This window comes from Mytilus galloprovincialis, chromosome 12, assembly GCF_965363235.1.
Source record: "Mytilus galloprovincialis chromosome 12, xbMytGall1.hap1.1, whole genome shotgun sequence".
NCBI lineage: Eukaryota > Metazoa > Mollusca > Bivalvia > Mytilida > Mytilidae > Mytilus > Mytilus galloprovincialis.
This window is the reverse complement of record NC_134849.1, coordinates 62,193,515-62,213,325: the sequence shown is the minus strand read 5'-3', so window position 1 is coordinate 62,213,325 and position 19,811 is coordinate 62,193,515. Positions and strand designations below refer to the sequence as shown.

The 19,811-nt window shown below is 32.4% G+C and overlaps 1 protein-coding gene across 1 annotated transcript in view; it reads right to left on the bottom strand.

Moving 5' to 3' along the window:
• The window catches only part of LOC143054485 (uncharacterized), a 114,826-nt gene continuing 95,015 nt past the window's right edge, over positions 1–19,811 (bottom strand). Inside the window, exons 9-13 of the mRNA XM_076227509.1 lie at positions 18,798–19,573; positions 11,594–11,624; positions 9,071–9,342; positions 5,467–5,494; positions 1–681 (exon numbers count right to left, since the gene is read on the bottom strand). Coding sequence (XP_076083624.1) covers positions 263–681; positions 5,467–5,494; positions 9,071–9,342; positions 11,594–11,624; positions 18,798–19,573 — 1,526 coding nt within the window. The 3' untranslated portion in view covers positions 1–262. The remainder of the gene's footprint in view (positions 682–5,466; positions 5,495–9,070; positions 9,343–11,593; positions 11,625–18,797; positions 19,574–19,811) is intronic.

The following is a 19,811-nucleotide window of genomic DNA, read 5'->3' as shown; positions in this document are numbered from 1 at the left end:
TGGTGAAAATGTCAATATGGTCAATGCACAGATATTTAATAATTATTGTAGTGACAAAAAAACCGACCTTCTCTATTCAAATAAAAACAAAACATATGAAACAAATAATATACAAACAATTTTAACAGTATACTTATATATACATCTTAGAAACAATGAGATTTGATGAGGATTCATAGTTTTCCAATTCTTGTCTTTTTTTATAGTTTACATGTCCTCCAATTTGCAAAGATGTTCTTGTCATACTTTGTAATGCATCCTTTTAAGCTATTGAACATTTCTTTGACTTCTTTTTTTTACGATGTGGCTTTTGTTCTGATGTGTTCTTTGGTTCTTTTGAAATTGCTCCTTCACCTCTAACTTCTTCTGATTCTTTAAGAGTTTTTAAATCCACATTCTTTAGAACTTCCTGTAAACAACGTGCTCCTTTCCCAATGTTAACTAAAGCCTGTATAAGTACCATTATTGTAGGTTTCACTGTTTTGTCTTTTCTCCATGCGAATAATACCTCTCTGTTCTGAGCTGCTAAATCTCTTGGATTATTGCTCTGAATAGTTTCCAGGGTTCCAATTGACAACCCAATTACAGCGCCAAGTTGAAAATATACTTGACCAATTTGTGGTGCTAATTTATCTAGTATCTCATCTGTCGGTATACAATCTAGAAATTCCAAAGGAAGGTCTGAAATGTCAAAATGAATTAATACATAATTGTTGTGAATTATTGCATATCTGAAAGTAGGGAAACAACTTTTTTCCTGTAGTTTTCAGGTAACATAAAGAGTATTAAATTTCTTCATAAAAATTTACATCATCACTCAAATGAACTGATTATAATTTGTTGTATTTTCTTCTACAAATATTCTCCACTAATTCTATAAATAGTACTTAATGTTGCCTATTTGTTCTCCTGTAATTCTATAAATAGTACTGAATGTTGCCTATTTGTTCTCCACTTATTCTATAGATAGTACTTAATGTTGCCTATTTGTTTTCCACTTATTCTATAAATAGTACTTAATGTTGCCTATTTGTTCTCCACTTATTCTATAAATAGTACTTAATGTTGCCTGTTTGTTCTCCACTAACTTTATAATAATAATAATAATAATAATAATAATAATAATAATTAAAAACCAATTGTTCAGAGAACAATTGAAGGTCTTTCCATCAGTTAATATCTACTTTGATATTAAAATATTAAAAATCAGTCTAAAATGTCAGTTCATATGGCTTTATGATGTATAGATATGAATTTAAAGCAAAGGTCAAAATCTAGAACGTCAAATTAACCTATGACCTTGACCTCAATTTCAAGGTCACAAACTGAGGATTTCAAATCAAAAGACCCTTGTCTCTAATATGTATGGTTAATAAGTTATATCACTTTAAACATAATTTAAGATATGATAGGGGCTAAAACTCCCATTCATTGTTTACTCACCCTTTCAACTAAAATTATTTAGTTACCACATGTCGCAACTAACAATTTATACAAAATAATTTGTCGATATCTTATAAGGTTAATGAAAATCAGTGAAAATAAGACAAATTCAAAAACTAGAATATGACCTTGACCTTTGACCTTGACCTAATTTTCCTTTTTTTGGACCAAGGATCTCAAATCAAGAGATCCTAGGTCTCTATCACTTATGGTGTTCCAGTTTAAAATACATTTCAAAATTTCAAATACAAAAAGGGAAATAACTCTCATATGGAGCGTTCATATTGCTTCGGTCGAAATTGGACAAATCATGCGAAGGATATAACGAGCAATTTTATAAAATAAATTTGTCGTAATCTTTTACTGTTGCGAAGGAGTTGTGGACACAAGGAAAACAGTGTTTGGGGAGATAACTCCTACAAAGAAAAGTATTTGGTTACGCAGGGTAAATTTCAAAAGCGCATAAACTGTTCGATATCATATACCAAATATCTAAGCGACATATTGCGAAACAAATGTTTATCGCAAGAACAAAATTTGGCGGAAGAAAAAAAAAATAATCAGAAGAAAAACAATAGGTCTTTCCACAGAAAAGTGGAAAGACCTAATAATAATAATAATAATAATAATAATAGTTTTTTATTCCGAAGCAATACAGCTTATAGAAATATAATAGCAGTGAATAATTACATACATGTTTTTATAATTACAATTATAAATAGTACTTATTGTTACCTATTTGTTCTCCACTAATTCTATGAATAGTTCTTATTGTTGTCTATTTGTTTTCCACTAATTCTATAAATAGTACTTATTGTTGCCTATTTGTTCTCCACTAATTCTATAGACAGTACTTATTGTTGCCTATTTGTTTTCCACTAATTCTATAAATAGTACTTATTGTTGCCTATTTGTTTTCCACTAATTCTATAGATAGTACTTATTGTTGCCTATTTGTTTTCCACTAATTCTATAAATAGTACTTATTGTTGCCTATTTGTTCTCCACTAATTCTATAAATAGTACTTATTGTTGCCTATTTGTTCTCCACTAATTCTATAAATAGTACTTATTGTTGCCTATTTGTTCTCCACTAATTCTATAGACAGTACTTATTGTTGCCTATTTGTTTTCCACTAATTCTATAAATAGTACTTATTGTTGCCCATTTGTTTTCCACTAATTCTATAGATAGTACTTAATGTTGCTTATTTGTTACTACATGTACTAATTCTACAGATAGTACTTATTGTAGCCTTTTTGTTCTTCACAAATTCTATAAAGAGTACTTATTGTTGCCTATTTGTTTTACACGGATTCTGTTTATAGTACTTCTTGATGTTGTTTGGATAATATTATACGTGTCTGTACAACTGAATGTCCTTGCCTATTGAATGATTATCGAATTTACAAATTCTCAAAATTCATTTGAAAGGTGAAATGGGCCATAGCTGTAGTTCTGTCCTATTTGCATGTTATGACACACAGTTTGAACATAAATTCACAAAAGGTAAAGAAATAGAATAAAACTAAGGACGTGTTCACACCAAACACCCTGTACAGTAAATTTGTTTACAATTAGTTTAATGTACTTGACATTGATTTCACATTTAATTTGTTCACATCTATACACCTTGTTTAATTACCTGTACATAAGATTTGTTCACACTTGTAAACTGTATGTCTAGCAGTAAGGAAACGACCATTTGACTTCAAATTAGGGGGGGGGGGGGGTAATCGATGGAAATATTCATAACCCCAAATGGATAAAAAAAAAAAGAAGGTCCTACAGATGATACAAAAATATTCTAAATCAAGAGTTTCCCCATATATTATAGTACTAAATGTAAAAAAAAAAAATTGATTGCCAGCATCGTAAAAAAAACCCGGATTAAACGTTTGCATGGAAAAATTTCTGGTTCAGATAAATTAACAAAATACCTCCCCTTTTTTTTAAAGTTAAGTGGTTGCTTCTTTATAAAAGCCATTTTGATGATTTGCAGTTGTTTGAAAATAATAAAGATGTCTCGATTAAGCATTAGAAAACGTAGGCTGCAGCAGCGTGCTTACAGGCGAAGAATATATATTTTTATTCTCATAAAGCCTATGCATTACATCGGTACAGAGATTGAAGGAATGATATATTAGGGATCACTATATTCCTGTCTTTTCTGTTTGTTTCAAATGGTATTTCTTCTCCAAGGAGTATTTGGCAAAGGGAGGGGGTAACGTTTTTTTTTTTTTTAGTTTTAATGGTAATTTAACAGATCCGAGATACATGTACTAGACAAACAATACATTTACCTCACACGTTTTAAGTAATGCATTTATGAGTGAATCGTTGTTTGAGAAAAGACCAGTGGCAAACATTTCTGTGCAAGTCAAGTCGATTCGGAAAGACTTTAATTTTTAAATGAATTATGTGATCGGCAATGATGCTGCTTTGGGTCTTGATAAGGGCTTAATGAAGCTATGTTAAGTTAAACAAGAGTGCACATGCTGAAATGTCTCGCCTTTTATACTAATCATTGATATTATGTTGATAGTCCTAAGTATAAAGTTAAGCTTTATAACAACTGTCACATAAACTTAACATTAACCAAGATAACAAAGACCAATGAACCTTGAAAATGAGGTCAAGGTCAGATGAACCATGCCAGGCAGACATGTACAGCTAGCAATGCTTCTATACAACATATATAGTTGACCTATTACTTATAGTTTAAGAAAAATAGACCAAAACACAAAAACTTGACACAGTGCAATGAACCGTGAAAATGAGGTCACGGTCAAATAAAACCTGCGCAACTGACATAAAGATCATAAAATATTTCCATCACCAAATATAGTTGACCTATAGCATATAGTATTAGATAAAAAGACCAAAACTCAAAAACTTAACATTGACCACTGAACCATGAAAATGAGGTCAAGGTCACATGACATCTGCCCGCTAGACATGTACACCTTACAATCATTCCATACAACAAATATAGTAGACCTATTGCATATAGTATGAGAAAAACAGACCAAAACACAAAAATTTAACTATAACCACTGAACCATGAAAATGAGGTCAAGGTCAGATGAAACCTGCCAGTTGGACATGTACACCTTACAGTCCTTCCATACACTGAATATACTAGCCCTATTGCTTATAGTATCTGAGATATGTACTTGACCACCAAAACTTAACCTTGTTCACTGATCCATGAAATGGGGTCGAGGTCAAGTGAAAACTGTCTGACAGACATGAGGACCTTGCAAGGTACGCACATATAAAATATAGTTGTCCTATTACTTATAATAAGAGAGAATTCAACATTACAAAAATTTTGAACTTTTTTTTCAAGTGGTCACTGAACCATGAAAATGAGGTCAAGGACACTGGACATGTGACTGACGGAAACTTCGTATCATGAGGCATCTATATACAAAGTATGAAGCATCCAGGTCTTCCACCTTCTAAAATATAAAGCTTTTAAGAAGTTAGCTAACACCGCCGCCGCCGTAGCACGCCGCCGGATCACGCCGCCGTATCACTATCCCTATGTCGAGCTTTCTGCAACAAAAGTTGCAGGCTCGATAAAAAAAAACAAATAAAAATATCAAGTTTAGACAAATATTTCTGTAAAGAACTTTATTAATAATTGTTAAAAATATCAATTTTATTCAAAAATTGTTTCTTCCTTAAATATACACGGTGAAACTAATGTTTTAGACAGCCTGACATAGAACACTATATTCCTAGAGGTCAATGAGGTTTTTTGTGATAAAAAAAACATATTATGTTGACACGATAAAACCATTTTATAACTTAAAACAGTCGTTAGAAGTAACTTCTTGTTACATTTTGTATAATACTTTGAAGAGTACTTCTATCTCTCTCCATTATCATCACATACACTAAGTCATAACATGTCAACAAGACAAGCAATATATCATTATATCTAGGGGTAAAGTACACCCTCAGCAATGTGTAAAAATAGAATCTGTACTATGTTTACTATCATTATAACATACCTGTCTCTGCTCTTCTTTCTCTTCTTACCTACAAAAAAACAAATATAATAATGAACCAGATGCTCGCCGGGTGCAGCTTTATATGACCGCAGAGGTTGAACCCTGAACGGTTGGGGCAAGTATGGACACAACATTCAAGCTGGATTCAGCTTTAGTTAATTTGGATTGTGATTAAATAGTTGACACAGCATAGGTTTCTGACACAGAATGAATGTGGTCTAATGAACTTAAAATATTTTTTTTGCCTTTGAGCAATTCACTATGCTGTTGAATATTAATCCTCTCAAACAAATGTTTGAAAAAATTTTCTTTTTATTTATGAAATCTGAAATGAGAAAAATTTACCCCCCCCTTTTTTTTTACACTTCCCCCTTTCCCTTTTTCCAAAACTGATCTCAATTCAAATTTCTAATGGAGTTTGCAACAATAACTACTCATTTAAATACATCATAAAATATTTAAATGTAAAATAAATTTAAGTGCTTGTTATCACTGAATGGTAAAGATTGTTTTAATTTATCAGTTGGTAGTAAAAGTGAATATACATTGTATATTGTATAAAACAATGATTTAAGTTGATTCAACTACTATTTTGGACAAAGAAAGATAACTCCAATTGAAAATTTCGTGCTATTGCACAATATTGTGCAATTAGATATTTCTTGCTATTGCGCAATACTGTGCAATTGAAAATATTTGCTATTGCACAATACTGTGCAATTGAAGATTTCTTACTTTTGCACATTACTGTGCAATAGAAAATTTCTTGCTTTTGCACAATACTGTGCAATTGAAGATTTCTTGCTATTGCTGAATACTGTGCAATTGAAAATTTCTTGCTATTTCACAATACTTAATATAATAATTTTGGATCCTGATTTGAACCAACTTGAAAACTGGGCCAAAAATCAAAAATCTAAGTACATTTTTAGATTCAGCATATTTAAGAACCCCAAGGATTCATTTTTTGTTAAAATCAAACTAAGTTTAATTTTGGACCCTTTGGACCTTAATGTAGACTAATTTGAAAACGGGACCAAAAATTAAGAATCTACATACACAGTTAGATTTGGCATATCAAAGAACCCCAATTATTCAATTTTTGATGAAATCAAACAAAGTTTAATTTGGACCCTTTGGGCCTCTTGTTCCTAAACTGTTGGGACCAAAACTCCCAAAATCAATCCCAACCTTCCTTTTACGGTCAAAAACCTTGTGTTTAAATTTCATAGATTTCTATTAACATATACTTAAGTTATGGTGCGAAAACCAAGAAAAATGCTTATTTGGGCCCCTTTTTGGTCCCTAATTCCTAAATTGTTGGAATCTCAACTCCCAAAATCAATCCCAACATTCCTTTTGTGTTCATACACCTTGTGTTTAAATTTCATTGATTTCTATTTACTTATACTAAAGTTATTGTGCGAAAACCAAGAATAATGCTTATTTGGGCGCTTTTTTGGCCCCTAATTCCTAAATTGTTGGGATTTCAACTCCCAACCTCAATCCCAACCTGCCTTTTGTGTTCATAAACCTTGTGTCAAACTTTCATTGATTTCTATTTACTTGTATAAGTTATTGTGCGAAAACCAAGAATAATGCTTATTTGGGCCCTTTTTTGGTCCCTTTTTCCTAAATAGTTGAAACCAAAACTCCCAAAATCAATCCCAACCTTCCTTTTATGGTCATGAACCTTATGTTTAAATTCCATACATTTCTTTTTACTTAAACTAAAGTTATAGTGCGAAAGTATTCGGACGACGACGACGACACTGACGCCAACGTTATACCAATATACGACCAAAAAATTTTCAATTTTTACGGTCGTATGAAAATGTGAACTGAAAGTATTAACTTTTTTTTACCTAAATCGTTTAATTCTAAAGCAATAAACTAAACTAACAAATAACCTGACATTTTGTAAGATCAATGTATAATTCAGATAACTGTGCAGTTTTATGAAATTTCAAAATGTTATAGAAATTTTTAAAGGTAAATATCTGAAATTTAGTCCAAACTGAAAATTCTAGCGTTTATATGCCCCATTTATGGGTATTATGTTTTCTGATCTGTGCGTCCGTTCGTTCGTCAGTCTGTTTGTCCGTCTGTCCCGCTTCAGCTTTTCTTTTGATTAAGTTGAAGTCCAATCAACTTCAAACTTAGAACACATGTTCCCTAATGATATGATCTTTCTAATTTTAATGCCAAATTAGAGTTTTTACCCCATTTTCACGGTCCACGGAACATAGAAAATGATAGTGCAGATGGGGCATCTGTGTACTAGGGAAACATTCTTGTTTCATTTATTTTAAATCTGCTTGAATTTTTAAAAATAAATCTTTAAAGGTAAATATCTGACTTAAGTTTGAACTGAAAATTCTAGCTTTTTCATTTATTTCAAAATCTGCTTGAATTTTTTAAAATAAGCCGTAAGCTACATTTTCTCCCAATATTTTCATTTTTAGCATCAGCGGCCATGATTTGTGATGGACCAAAGCCTTATATACAATATTCAAACTAGATTTCCTAAGAAGCATCCAGGTAAAGTTTTATAACATTTACAGTGGATATAACATTTTACAAAACTTCATAGTAAAAGTGGCAGTTTTAGCCGCATAGAGAGTTCCTATGGAAAATTGCATTGTTTATATTTACAGAAATGCAACCTGAAAATATTGCTCTACAAACTTTTCTCTGCTGAATTGCCCATATTTATGCATAAATGACAAATGTGAAGTTAATAGTAAAAATGATATCAGTTTGTATACATTTAGTGGTGAAGTTAAAATCATCCCTTCAAAAATTTTACGGACGCCATCACGAGTTGCTTGACCGTTATGCAATATCTGTTTTACTAATGACAAGGGATATATATATATATATAATAATATTTTTAAATTTGCAAACTACATTTCACATCAAATAATAACAGTTCGTTAAAATATTGTCACTAGCGCTTTCATGCCTTCTTGAAAGCGCTAGTGACAATATTTTAACGAACTGTTATTATTTGATGTGAAATGTAGTTTGCAAATTTAAAAATATTATTATATACATTCTGTACACCGTGTTTATTTACTTTTGCTATATATATATATATATATATATGTTCCAATTGTCGGTACTACAATCCGTCCCATTTTCCCAGAATGTGATCTACCTATTTACACTTATCACGGGGTTTGTACTAACACGAGCAACACAATGGATGACACATGTGGAGCAGGATCTGCTTACCCTTCCTCTTGCTCAGTCTTTATTTTTCTATGTTGTGTTTAATGTACTGTTGTTTGTATGTTGGTCTTTTTCTTTTTTTAGCCCTGGGTACTCGTTTTATTTTCGAATTGTGAGTTTGACTGTCCCTTTGATATATTTCGTTTCCTTTCAAGTGGCTCACCTATATATATTCAGGCGAGAATAGTTCCATTCTTACATAAAGATAAATGTACATGTCATATGAAGAGAACAGGACTAGACAGACATGGGCTACATTTGTAATTTACTATTTCCCAAATGTAACTATATATATCTAAAGGAGGAAATGCTATCATGCAGGACACAAAGGGGAAAACATATCTTGATATTTCAAATAATACAAACTCACTTGGCACAAAAAATGTGTTGATATATCCATTTTTGTCAGAGCTTCTGCCAAGGCTTTGAAATTGCTTTGAACTTTTATCTCTTTCCATTTTGATAATACCAAATACTTCGCAACCTCTATATCATTTGGATAGTTGTGTGTGATACTATCCCATTTCTTCGACATTTCTAGATATGACACTAATTCATGCATTTGGTTTGATACACAGTTGGTTGAAAAACGCAGTAATTCAATATCACTTGGTATCTGGCTTAAAGCATCATCGCTTAAACCTGAAAAAAACATTGATATAACAATTAAACATGTTAAATCTTCCTTGTAGTTAAATGTTTACTTTAGGTAGTATCTTTCAAGGAATTCCATATGTTCAGTTACAATATTTTTAAAAGTAAATACATAGAAAGAATTGGGCTGAACAAATATAAGAGCCAATAGGTTGTGTCTACTCCAAATGTAAAAGTGATCAAACGATGGACGGCATAACCGAAATGATGAAAAAAGTATTGAAGGACCTTCGGGCAAATGAAAGGGAAATAAGTTGTCTTAGGGGCAAATCAAAACCATAGATCGAAGAAGAACAGGCAACATCATGTCTATCAAAGGCTTAAATGATGTTGTCACCTTGGTATGTGTAGAAAATAAAAGGATATTGAGTATATGCATATTCAACAACAAACTCATCATAAATACCAGGATTGAAATTTTATATTTGCGCCAGACGCACATTTCGTCTACAAATTTAAAGACTCATCTGTGAGTGAGTGACGCTCGAATAAAAAATGTTAAAAAGGCCAAATAAAGTACGAAATTGACATAGGACACTCTCCAACATTGTAGACGAAAATATAATTCATGACAAAGATCTCTGTTTTGTTGATCATTCACATAACTAGTCACTGGCTCAGACGTACTTTATATACATGATATATATATATAAACAAGTCTAAATTGAAAACTTTGTTCAATAACCTATGATTACGTTGGATAAAAACCGCAATTTTAATACGTGTGCATGTAAAACAAATTTCCTTGTAGAAGGGTCTAAATACAGCACGAACAACATTTTCCAAAAGACCAAAAAAAACGGTGAAAAAAGTATATTTAAACAATACGCATTTGACTAACGGGTCGAACAACTGATGTTCTTAAACCCTGCTCACTGCCATTGGCAATTGCCAAATAAAATTGATGACGAAATTTAACAAAATGGATCTTAATATAAAGTTAATACTAAACAGAAAACAATAAATTTGTGGCCTAGATGATCATATGCCACAAACACAAGGTGTCAATATTTTTTTGTACACCAGACCAGATATGTATTGCTTTTTTGGTTGTTTTAAACTGTTTCATAAATATCAGGTAAATTCAGAAATGTAGGTGTTGTACATGCTATAGGTGTAGATCACTTAATTATTGGTAATGCAATTGTCCAAATATTTTCAATGAGAACTACTCCTTTAATCAAATTTTTCAAAGGCCTTGCTCATATCTACCTTTAATGTAAAGTTATAATATGACACTTACTGTATGGGTGAGAGTACTAATGCTTACAATGCAATTAGCCAAATAATTAACTTTATCTAAGCTTAAGCAAGCAACATAAATCCTTTGAAAAAATAATTTATCGCCATTGATTTTTAAATCTCGTACAATTCTTTACTGATATGAAACTTTTATATAAATTTTATAAATATCTGAGAAGAAACTAAAGCTTCCCAGAGCTTACAATGCATGCATTTTCAATTTAACAAAAAAAATCCTGGCATCCATTTTTAAAAATTAATATATCAATACTGATTTTTAAACTTCAGCATGATATTGCTTATATATAAATTTTATATAAAAAAAAAGAGTTATATGCTGATCAGTCTCTTCTATCCTATGACATGAAAAACATGATTAAATATAAAGATTTCACATTCGGTCGAGTTTCATGGCTAAAACATTTTACATGATCGATGGTCTAGAATTTGGTGATGTCTTACGATTAGATAAGAGTGATCCAGAGTCAATTACCATCTGCTAGTATGTGATGTCTAATGACTTGATATAACTTATCAACATATTTTAAAGGAGTAACAAGACGGGATCACATGTGGAGCAGAATCTGATTACCCTTCCAGAGCACCTTTGATCACCACCAGTTTTGAGTGGGGTTCTCGTTCCTATGTCTTTGGTTTTCTATGTTGTGTTTTGTGTGCTGTTTTTGTTTGTATTTTTCTTTCTACCCATGGCTTTGTCAGTTTATATTCTACTTATAAGTTTGAATGTCCCTTTGGTATCCTTCAGCTCAGTCTTTCAAAGATATTACAGTGCATTTTTTTCATATAGTTTCATTTCATAACTTCTTTCAAAATAATTGATCATCACTGTTTTTATTAGTGATGACCATGACATGACCTTAATTGTCTTGACACTCCACTTTGTCAATTGTTAATCCACTAGAAGAAAATCATCACATTTTTTATTAACATTCACAATTTCACATGTTGACACAGATTTTGAATCCACACAACTTACCTGGACAATTCTGCTCACACTCTTCCTTCTTCTGTAAAAATAGTAGAATATATAATACTAATTACTTGAATAAAATATATAAGGCAGAAATCAAGAATATTATAAACACGATAATAGACTACATTTTACAAACAGACAAGTCCATTTAACACTAACAGAACACTTATAGAGAAAGTGATTACACAATAAGATCTTAAAGATAAATTGTGTGAAATTACTTAGTTCTTAATAGGAATTTTAGCATTTTGACCTAAATTATATATTTTATGTAAAAAATCTAATTGTTTTGTATATCTTGATATAATATTCAAATTCCTCAAGTCAAGAAGGAATGAAATTTCTTTTACCCTATGATATAAATAGACATTCAATAGCAGGTGCCGCAATTAAATGTACACTAAGTGACATCGACATTTTCCCATTTTTACGTTTACCGCCATAAGCCTGTAAATGTCATGGTGAGTCACATATAACAAACAACATGTTTCAAATCTTTGCACTGCATGTTTTCTTTAGTATATTATATTTAAGGAGCTTTGATTATATTTTTGAAATATTCGTCCAACATCAATAAAATACCAAGGACGTAGACACAGTAGGCTTCATTTGAAAAGGTGATATGCTAACATGGCAATGTTTAAAAATGTTCCTATTCTTATACAAGATGACAAGAGAACTAAATTTGAAAATTTCAACATAATATATCTGCACATTAATTTAAAAGATTGGATTATTTACCAATTACAAATTAATATCCTAATCTGACTCTATAGCTGGGTAGTTATTTATCTATGCTTACTCAGTTATCTACAGTACTTAAGTCTCATGTGAACAGGGTCTTACAGAAGGTTTTGAACTGTATCAGATCTACGCATACATGATAAAGGCTGTGTTCACATTCAATGTGGCCGAACAACACTGATAATTAACGTGTGCACTACACTACACATGATTAATGTATTGTTTGGTCACTACTTGAATATTTATGTATATCTGAATCATTTGATTAGTTATTCTAAAAATAGTAGATGTTTTTTTATTAAATATTCCTAAATAAACTTTCTATACAGATACATGTCTCACCTGTATTTTATGTTAATATCACAATGCTGATGTTGAAATTAAAAAGCTATGTCTCAATATCTAATTTTTCACTGAACAGCATTCAGAGTCAATGAACCATGACCGGGGGGTGCCCAACCCAGGATAATGTTGAGAGTTCCATCTATATGTCCCCATTCAAATGCATTGATTGTCAAAAAAGGGGGTCCAACCACCGGACACCTCCCCCCTAGGTGTCCAACAGTTGATTTTTATCAATTGGAACAAAGTAAAGTTCAGTTTACGCATTTAGGATACCAACACCGCTACAATTGAATCTCAATGTGAACCTTATCTTAAACACACAATACCTAACTAATGCTGTACAGTCTTCTTAAGATTATCTTTTGCGTATAAATAGTAAGCAGTTAACTACTATACATTTTATACATCTGGCCAAAAAGGGATCTCCATGGCCTGTTAAACGATGGCGGCCTTTCATCGTTAAAATATAATGCGCCATCGTCAAAAGATGCCCGCCATCATTAAATTATCTTCCGTCATCGTCAAATGAAACCCGCATTGTCAAAAATTGTTTTCGTTTTTCTAGCAGCCGCCATTCAGGCCTCTACAGTAACATTTTTTCTAACTTGTCCCTTCGGACAAGTGGCAAGAAAATCAGCTTGTCCGAACTCTTAACTCACTTGTCCGAATTCATAATTGAAAACCTAACATATTGATGAGTTATGCAATAATAACACTTGGGCTTTGATTGTACCTAATAAAAGGAGCATTTTGTAATATTATATGAATACCACATCAAAATACATTTCATTATTTCAGAATGAAAGTTTTTTTGCAAGACTGTGTTCTCTGACTCAATGTCACTATCATTTGTCAATCATTAAATCATCATTTCTTCCCTAACCACTACGTTCCCCCTATGGACCTATTCATTCTTTAGTAGTGGTATGGGTTAAACCAAGGATGTAAATACACCTGGCCACCTTGAACATGTATATGAGTAAACCTTTTTAATTTATTGATGATGTCAAAACAAGCTTTTACAATTTATTTTGATTTGTATATACATTGATATATGATCATGAAGTACATGCGTACACATTTCACTAAAAAAATCTGCCTTTTTAGATTTTTTTTTTTTTTTTCATCTTTTATTTTTATATCATAGATCTTATCAAATATAACCTCTTTTAATGTATTGTTATGCATAAAAGCAAAATCAAATGAAACATATTTTAATTTAATATTTTAAAGTTTAGGTAAAACTCCGTATGGAGGTGCTCCTAATTCAAGGAAGCTTATACTAAGAAGATACATTAACATTGGTTTCTTTCCCCTTACTTATATCCCCCTGGTCAATGGCTGCCAGCATGTTCAATACTTTAAATCAAAGACATATTATACAAGTTTTATATGTCTCTGGTTCAATCAATGAATAATTATTTCATTTAGTATGATCAATAAAACAATCATTCATATTTTTGGGAATGTATAAGTCTTGAATTTGATCTATTTTTATCTGACCTTGATTTTTCACTTGTCCCATCGGACAAGTAGTATGGTGAATCTACTTGCCCGACACCTGTGTCCACTTGTCCCGGACAATCGGACAAACGTTAATGTCGAGCCCTGCCATTTTTGTTAGCAATTATAATCAATTAACCCTTAGGTTATTGTATTATAATCCAAAGGGTCCCCCTTGATTACAGTTTTAATGCCCTGAGGTATATCCGGCCATAGATCACTAATCACTCGTACAGGTAGATCGACACACCTTGCATGAGAACAAGATAGATGACTGATTGCATTATTTAATAACAATTTTAAGCAAATGGAAATTTAGATTAAAAAATAAATTTTAAATCCAGTAATAAAGAAAATCTAAAAGCTCTAAAGAGCCTGTGTCGCTCACCTTGGTCTTTGTGAATATTAAACAAAGGAAGCAGATGGATTCATGACAAAATTGTGTTTTGGTGATGTGTTTGTACATCTTACTTTACTGAACATTCTTGCTGCTTACAATTATCTCTATCTATAATGAACTTGGCCCAGTAGTTTCAGTGGAAAATGTTAGTTAAAATTTACAAATTTTATGAAAATTGTTAAAAATTGACTATAAAGGATAATAACTTCTTAGGGGTCAAGTGACCATTTCCGTCATGTTGACTTATTTGTATATCTTACTTTGCTTAACATTATTGATGTTTACAGTTTATCTCTATCTATAATAATATTCAAGATAATAACCAAAAACAGCAAAATTTCCTTAAAATTACCAATTCAGGGGCAGCAACCCACCAATGGGTTGTCCAATTCATCTCAAAATTTCAGGGCAGATAGATCTTGACCTGATAAACAATTTTACCTGATGTCAGAATTGTTCTAAAGGCTGCAGTTTCAGAGTTATAAGCCAAAATCTACATTTCACCCCTATGTTCTATTTTTAGCCATGGCGGCCATCTTGGTATGTTGGCCAGGTCACCGGACACAATTTTTAAACAAAATACCCCAATGATGATTGTGGCCAAGTTGGGTTTAATTTGGCCCAGTAGTTTCAGAGGAGAAGATTTTTGTAAAAGATAACTAAGATTTACGAAAAATGGTTAAAAATTGACAATAAAGGGCAATAACTCCTAAAGGAATCAACAGACCATTTCCGTCATGTTGACTTATTTGTAAATCTTACTTTGCTTCACATTATTGATGTTTACAGTTTATCTCTATCTGTAATAATATTCAAGATAATAACCAAAAACAGCAAAATTTCCTTAAAATTACCAATTCAGGGGCAGCAACCCAACAACAGGTTGTCAGATTCATCTGAAAATTTCAGGGCAGATAGATCTTGACCTGATAAACAATTTAACCTCCATGTCAGATTTGCTTTAAAGGCTGCGGTTTCAGAGTTATAAGCCAAAATCTATATTTCTCCCCTATGTTCTATTTTTAGCCATGGCGGCCATCTAGGTTGGTTGGCCAGGTCACGGGACACAATTTATAAACTAGATACCCCAATGATGATTGTGGCTAAGTTGGGTTTAATTTGGCCCAGTAGTTTCAGAGGAGAAGATTTTTGTAAAAGATAACTAAGATTTACGAAAAATGGTTAAAAATTGACTATAAAGGGCAATAACTCCTAAAGGGATCAACAAGACCAAATGACTTATTTGTAGATCTTACTTTCTGAACATTTTTGCTGTTTACAGTTTATCTCTATCTATAATAATATTCAAGATAATAACCAAGAACAGCAAAGTTTCCTTAAAATTACCAATTCAGGGGCAGCAACCTATCAACGGGTTGTCCAATTCATCTCAAAATTTCAGGGCAGATAGATCTTGACCTGATAAACAATTTTACGTGATGTCAGATTTGTTCTAAAGGCTACAGTTTCAGAGTTATAAGCCAAAATCTACATTTCACCCCTATGTTCTATTTTAGCCATGGTGGCCATCTTGGTATGTTGGCCGGGTCAACGGACACAATTTTTTAAACTAGATACCCCAATGATGATTGTGGCCAAGTTGGGTTTAATTTGGCCCAGTAGTTTCAGAGGAGAAGATTTTTGTAAAAGATAACTTAGATTTACGAAAAATGGTTAAAAATTGACAATAAAGGGCAATAACTCCTAAAGGGATCAACAGACCATTTCCGTCATGTTGACTAATTTGTAAATCTTACTTTGCTTCACATTATTGATGTTTACAGTTTATCTCTATCTATAATAATATTCAAGATAATAACCAAAAACAGCAAAATTTCCTTAAAATTACCAATTCAGGGGCAGCAACCCAACAACAGGTTGTCAGATTCATCTGAAAATTTCAGGGTAGATAGATCTTGACCTGATAAACAATTTTACCCCCATGTCAGATTTGCTCTAAAGGCTGCGGTTTCTGAGTTATAAGCCAAAATCTACATTTCACCCCTATGTTCTATTTTTAGCCATGGAGGCCATCTTGGTTGGTTGGCCGGATCACGGGACACACTTTTTAAACTAGATACCCCAATGATGAATGTAGCCAAGTTGGGTTTAATTTGGCCCAGTAGTTTCAGAGGAGAGGATTGTTGTAAAAGATAACTAAGATTTACGAAAAATGGTTAAAAATTGACTATAAAGGGCAATAACTCCTAAAGGGATCAACAGACCATTTTGGTCTTGTTGACTTGTTTGTAGATCTTACTTTGCTGAACATTTTTGCTGTTTACAGTTTAACTCTATCTATAATAATATTCAAGATAATAACCAAGAACAGCAAAATTTCCTTAAAATTACCAATTCAGGGGCAGCAACCTATCAACAGGTTGTCCAATTCATCTCAAAATTTCAGGGCAGATAGATCTTGACCTGATAAACAATTTTATAGGATGTCAGATTTGCTCTAAATGCTTTGGTTTTTTAGTGATAAGCCAAAAACTGCATTTTACCCCTATGTTCTATTTTTAGCCATGGCGGCCATCTTGGTTGGTTGGCCAGGTCACCGGACAATTTTTAAACTAGATACCCCAATGATGATTGTGGTCAAGTTTGGTTTAATTTAGCCCAGTAGTTTCAGAGGAGAAGATTTTTGTAAAAGATGACTAAGATATACAAAAAATGGTTAAAAATTGACTATAAAGGGCAATAACTCCTAAAGGGGTCAACAACATTTTGGTCCTGTTGACTTATTTGTATTTGTAGATCTTACTTTACTCTACTAAAACTGCATTTTACCCCTATGTTCTATTTTTAGCCATGGCGGCCATCTTGGTTGGTTGGCTGGGTCACCAGACACAATTTTTAAACTAGATACCCTAATAATGATTTTGGCCATGTTGGGTCAAATTTGGCCCAGCAGTTTCAGAGGAGAAGATTTTTGTAAAAGTTAACGACGAAGGACGCAGGACGACGGAGGACGGATGACGCCAGACGCCAAGTCGAACACGTGCTTATATTGACGACTTACACAATCAGCATCCCCCCCTTTTTAAACAAGTACAAAATAAGACATTAAACTGAACATTATTCATGCCATATAACACGAGCACAGCAATTATCGATTATATTTAATATCTTTACAAGTTCAAAAGTAAATACACAATTATTAACTATAACTTGATTATATCTGAAGAAATTTTGTATCGTAATTCAGAATTCATTCTGTAATTTACAATCAAATTTATACATCCAGTCTTCCAGTTTTCATTCAGTATCGAAAGATGAATGTTGCATAGTAAATATATTACTATGAAATAAGCTATTTAAAGTCATTAAAAAATTCAGTTGTCCTCCAAATCATTTCTTCAGGGTTTTACATAACGATTACGAAACTTCTGGTATTTGATGCTGCAAATCGTCGATTTCAGTTCTGCCTTTGACAGTGAAAAAAAAAAATATCCAACCGATTTTTAAGCCCTATTCAATTACCAAAATAGCAAGAATACGAAGTGGGAACCCCAAGGACAGCACATCATTCTTGACAAAGAGGGAGCAATGCAGGCTTGGCATTGGAATTGTTACAAATGACATTAAATGAAAATATTTGTTATTCTATGCTGAAATAAATAAAATTTATAGCAATCAAGTTATATCAGCCTGCTCACCATTCCTTTCATGGAAATTAAGCAATAAAATGTTTTCGATCCCACCACGCCATAGACGGGGGATTTTGTCATGGTGAAAGTTCCTCTATCGTTCAATTTTCATCCATGGAGATCCCTGCAGGTTTTGATATATGCAATGCATCTCATTGAGAATTGGCCACATCTTCCTATCTTTATCATGTTTATGTTAGTAATAAAATAGATTGATCATGTTTATAATCATCCTATCTTAATCATGTTTATGTTAGTAATAAAATAGATTGATCATGTTTATAATCATCCTATCTTTATCATGTTTATGTTAGTAATAAAATAGATTGATCATGTTTATAATCATCCTATCTTAATCATGTTTATGTTAGTAATAAAATAGATTGATCATGTTTATGTTAGTAATAAAATAGATTGATCATGTGTATAATCAAAACATGCTCCGAAAAAAATCTGAGTTAACAATATTGTTATTGTTATTTATCATGACATATTGTCAGTATATTTTTTTACGAGATTTTGTCATATTTTATTGCACTGATCATTTTAAACACAAAATATATACCTTATCTTGGTTCCAAACCAGCCAGTTTCCTGCATTGTGTGTTAGTGTATGTTTGTCACACATCCATTCACTGGTCTGCACAGCTTCCATTTCACTGATGAAACATTGCATCTGAGAACATGAATATTCAATGTGAAAAGGTGATTGTTGGCTGCGTTTTGCATGGATTGTGGACTGATAGAAATCTGAAATTCTTTCCATTGTGATAACCAAGCATTCCTTAACACCTGTAGCTATATCAGGTACAATTAACCCGGAGGAGGTTTTGTGGACGATGTAAAGAAGAATCTTGTTGCCTTCAACACATACAACAATATCATGTGACTTGTCAAAAGATAAACCAATAAATCCTGAAAACAGGAGTGTTCTTCCCTTGTACTGCTTGAGGGTCCACATGCTCAGACATGCACTGATGAGACGATTTGGTAGGGCTGGTGGTATGATGGTTCCTTTGAAAAGAAATGCTAAACAAATAGCTCTCTCTGGTGTACACTCTTTGTCCATGAAGCTGGTGGTGTTTCGCTCTATAACCATGCAGGGAACAAAAAAGTTTTCCACTGGTAACCGACTTCCTGTAATTGTATCATATCTTCGCTGCTCTGCCAAGATGTCCAAATAAATAAGAATATTAAATATAAACTCTTTGTATGGCAGAATTGCACTGAAATCTTTTTGTTCCCAAATAAGATAGAGGTCCTCCCGTCTTATGGTCCCACTTTCTGACATCTGCTTGAAAGTTTCCTGCATTCTTGTTTCTTTGGGCCAAAATACTTTATCTGCAAAATATAACAAAATAAAATCTTATAAAAATAGAACAAAATGTGGTGTTAATTGCTAACAACTTGCCAACACAAAACAAAACAATCCGATTGGTATATCAGGTAGGGTTAAACATGTTTGTAACTAATTAAAGTTCCCTTGAAATCCTACAAAAGTATTTGACCAGAGAATTATATGAGTTTTGTGAACTAGTAATTGGGTTCAAAACTTTACCTTGCCATTATATTTTTCTAC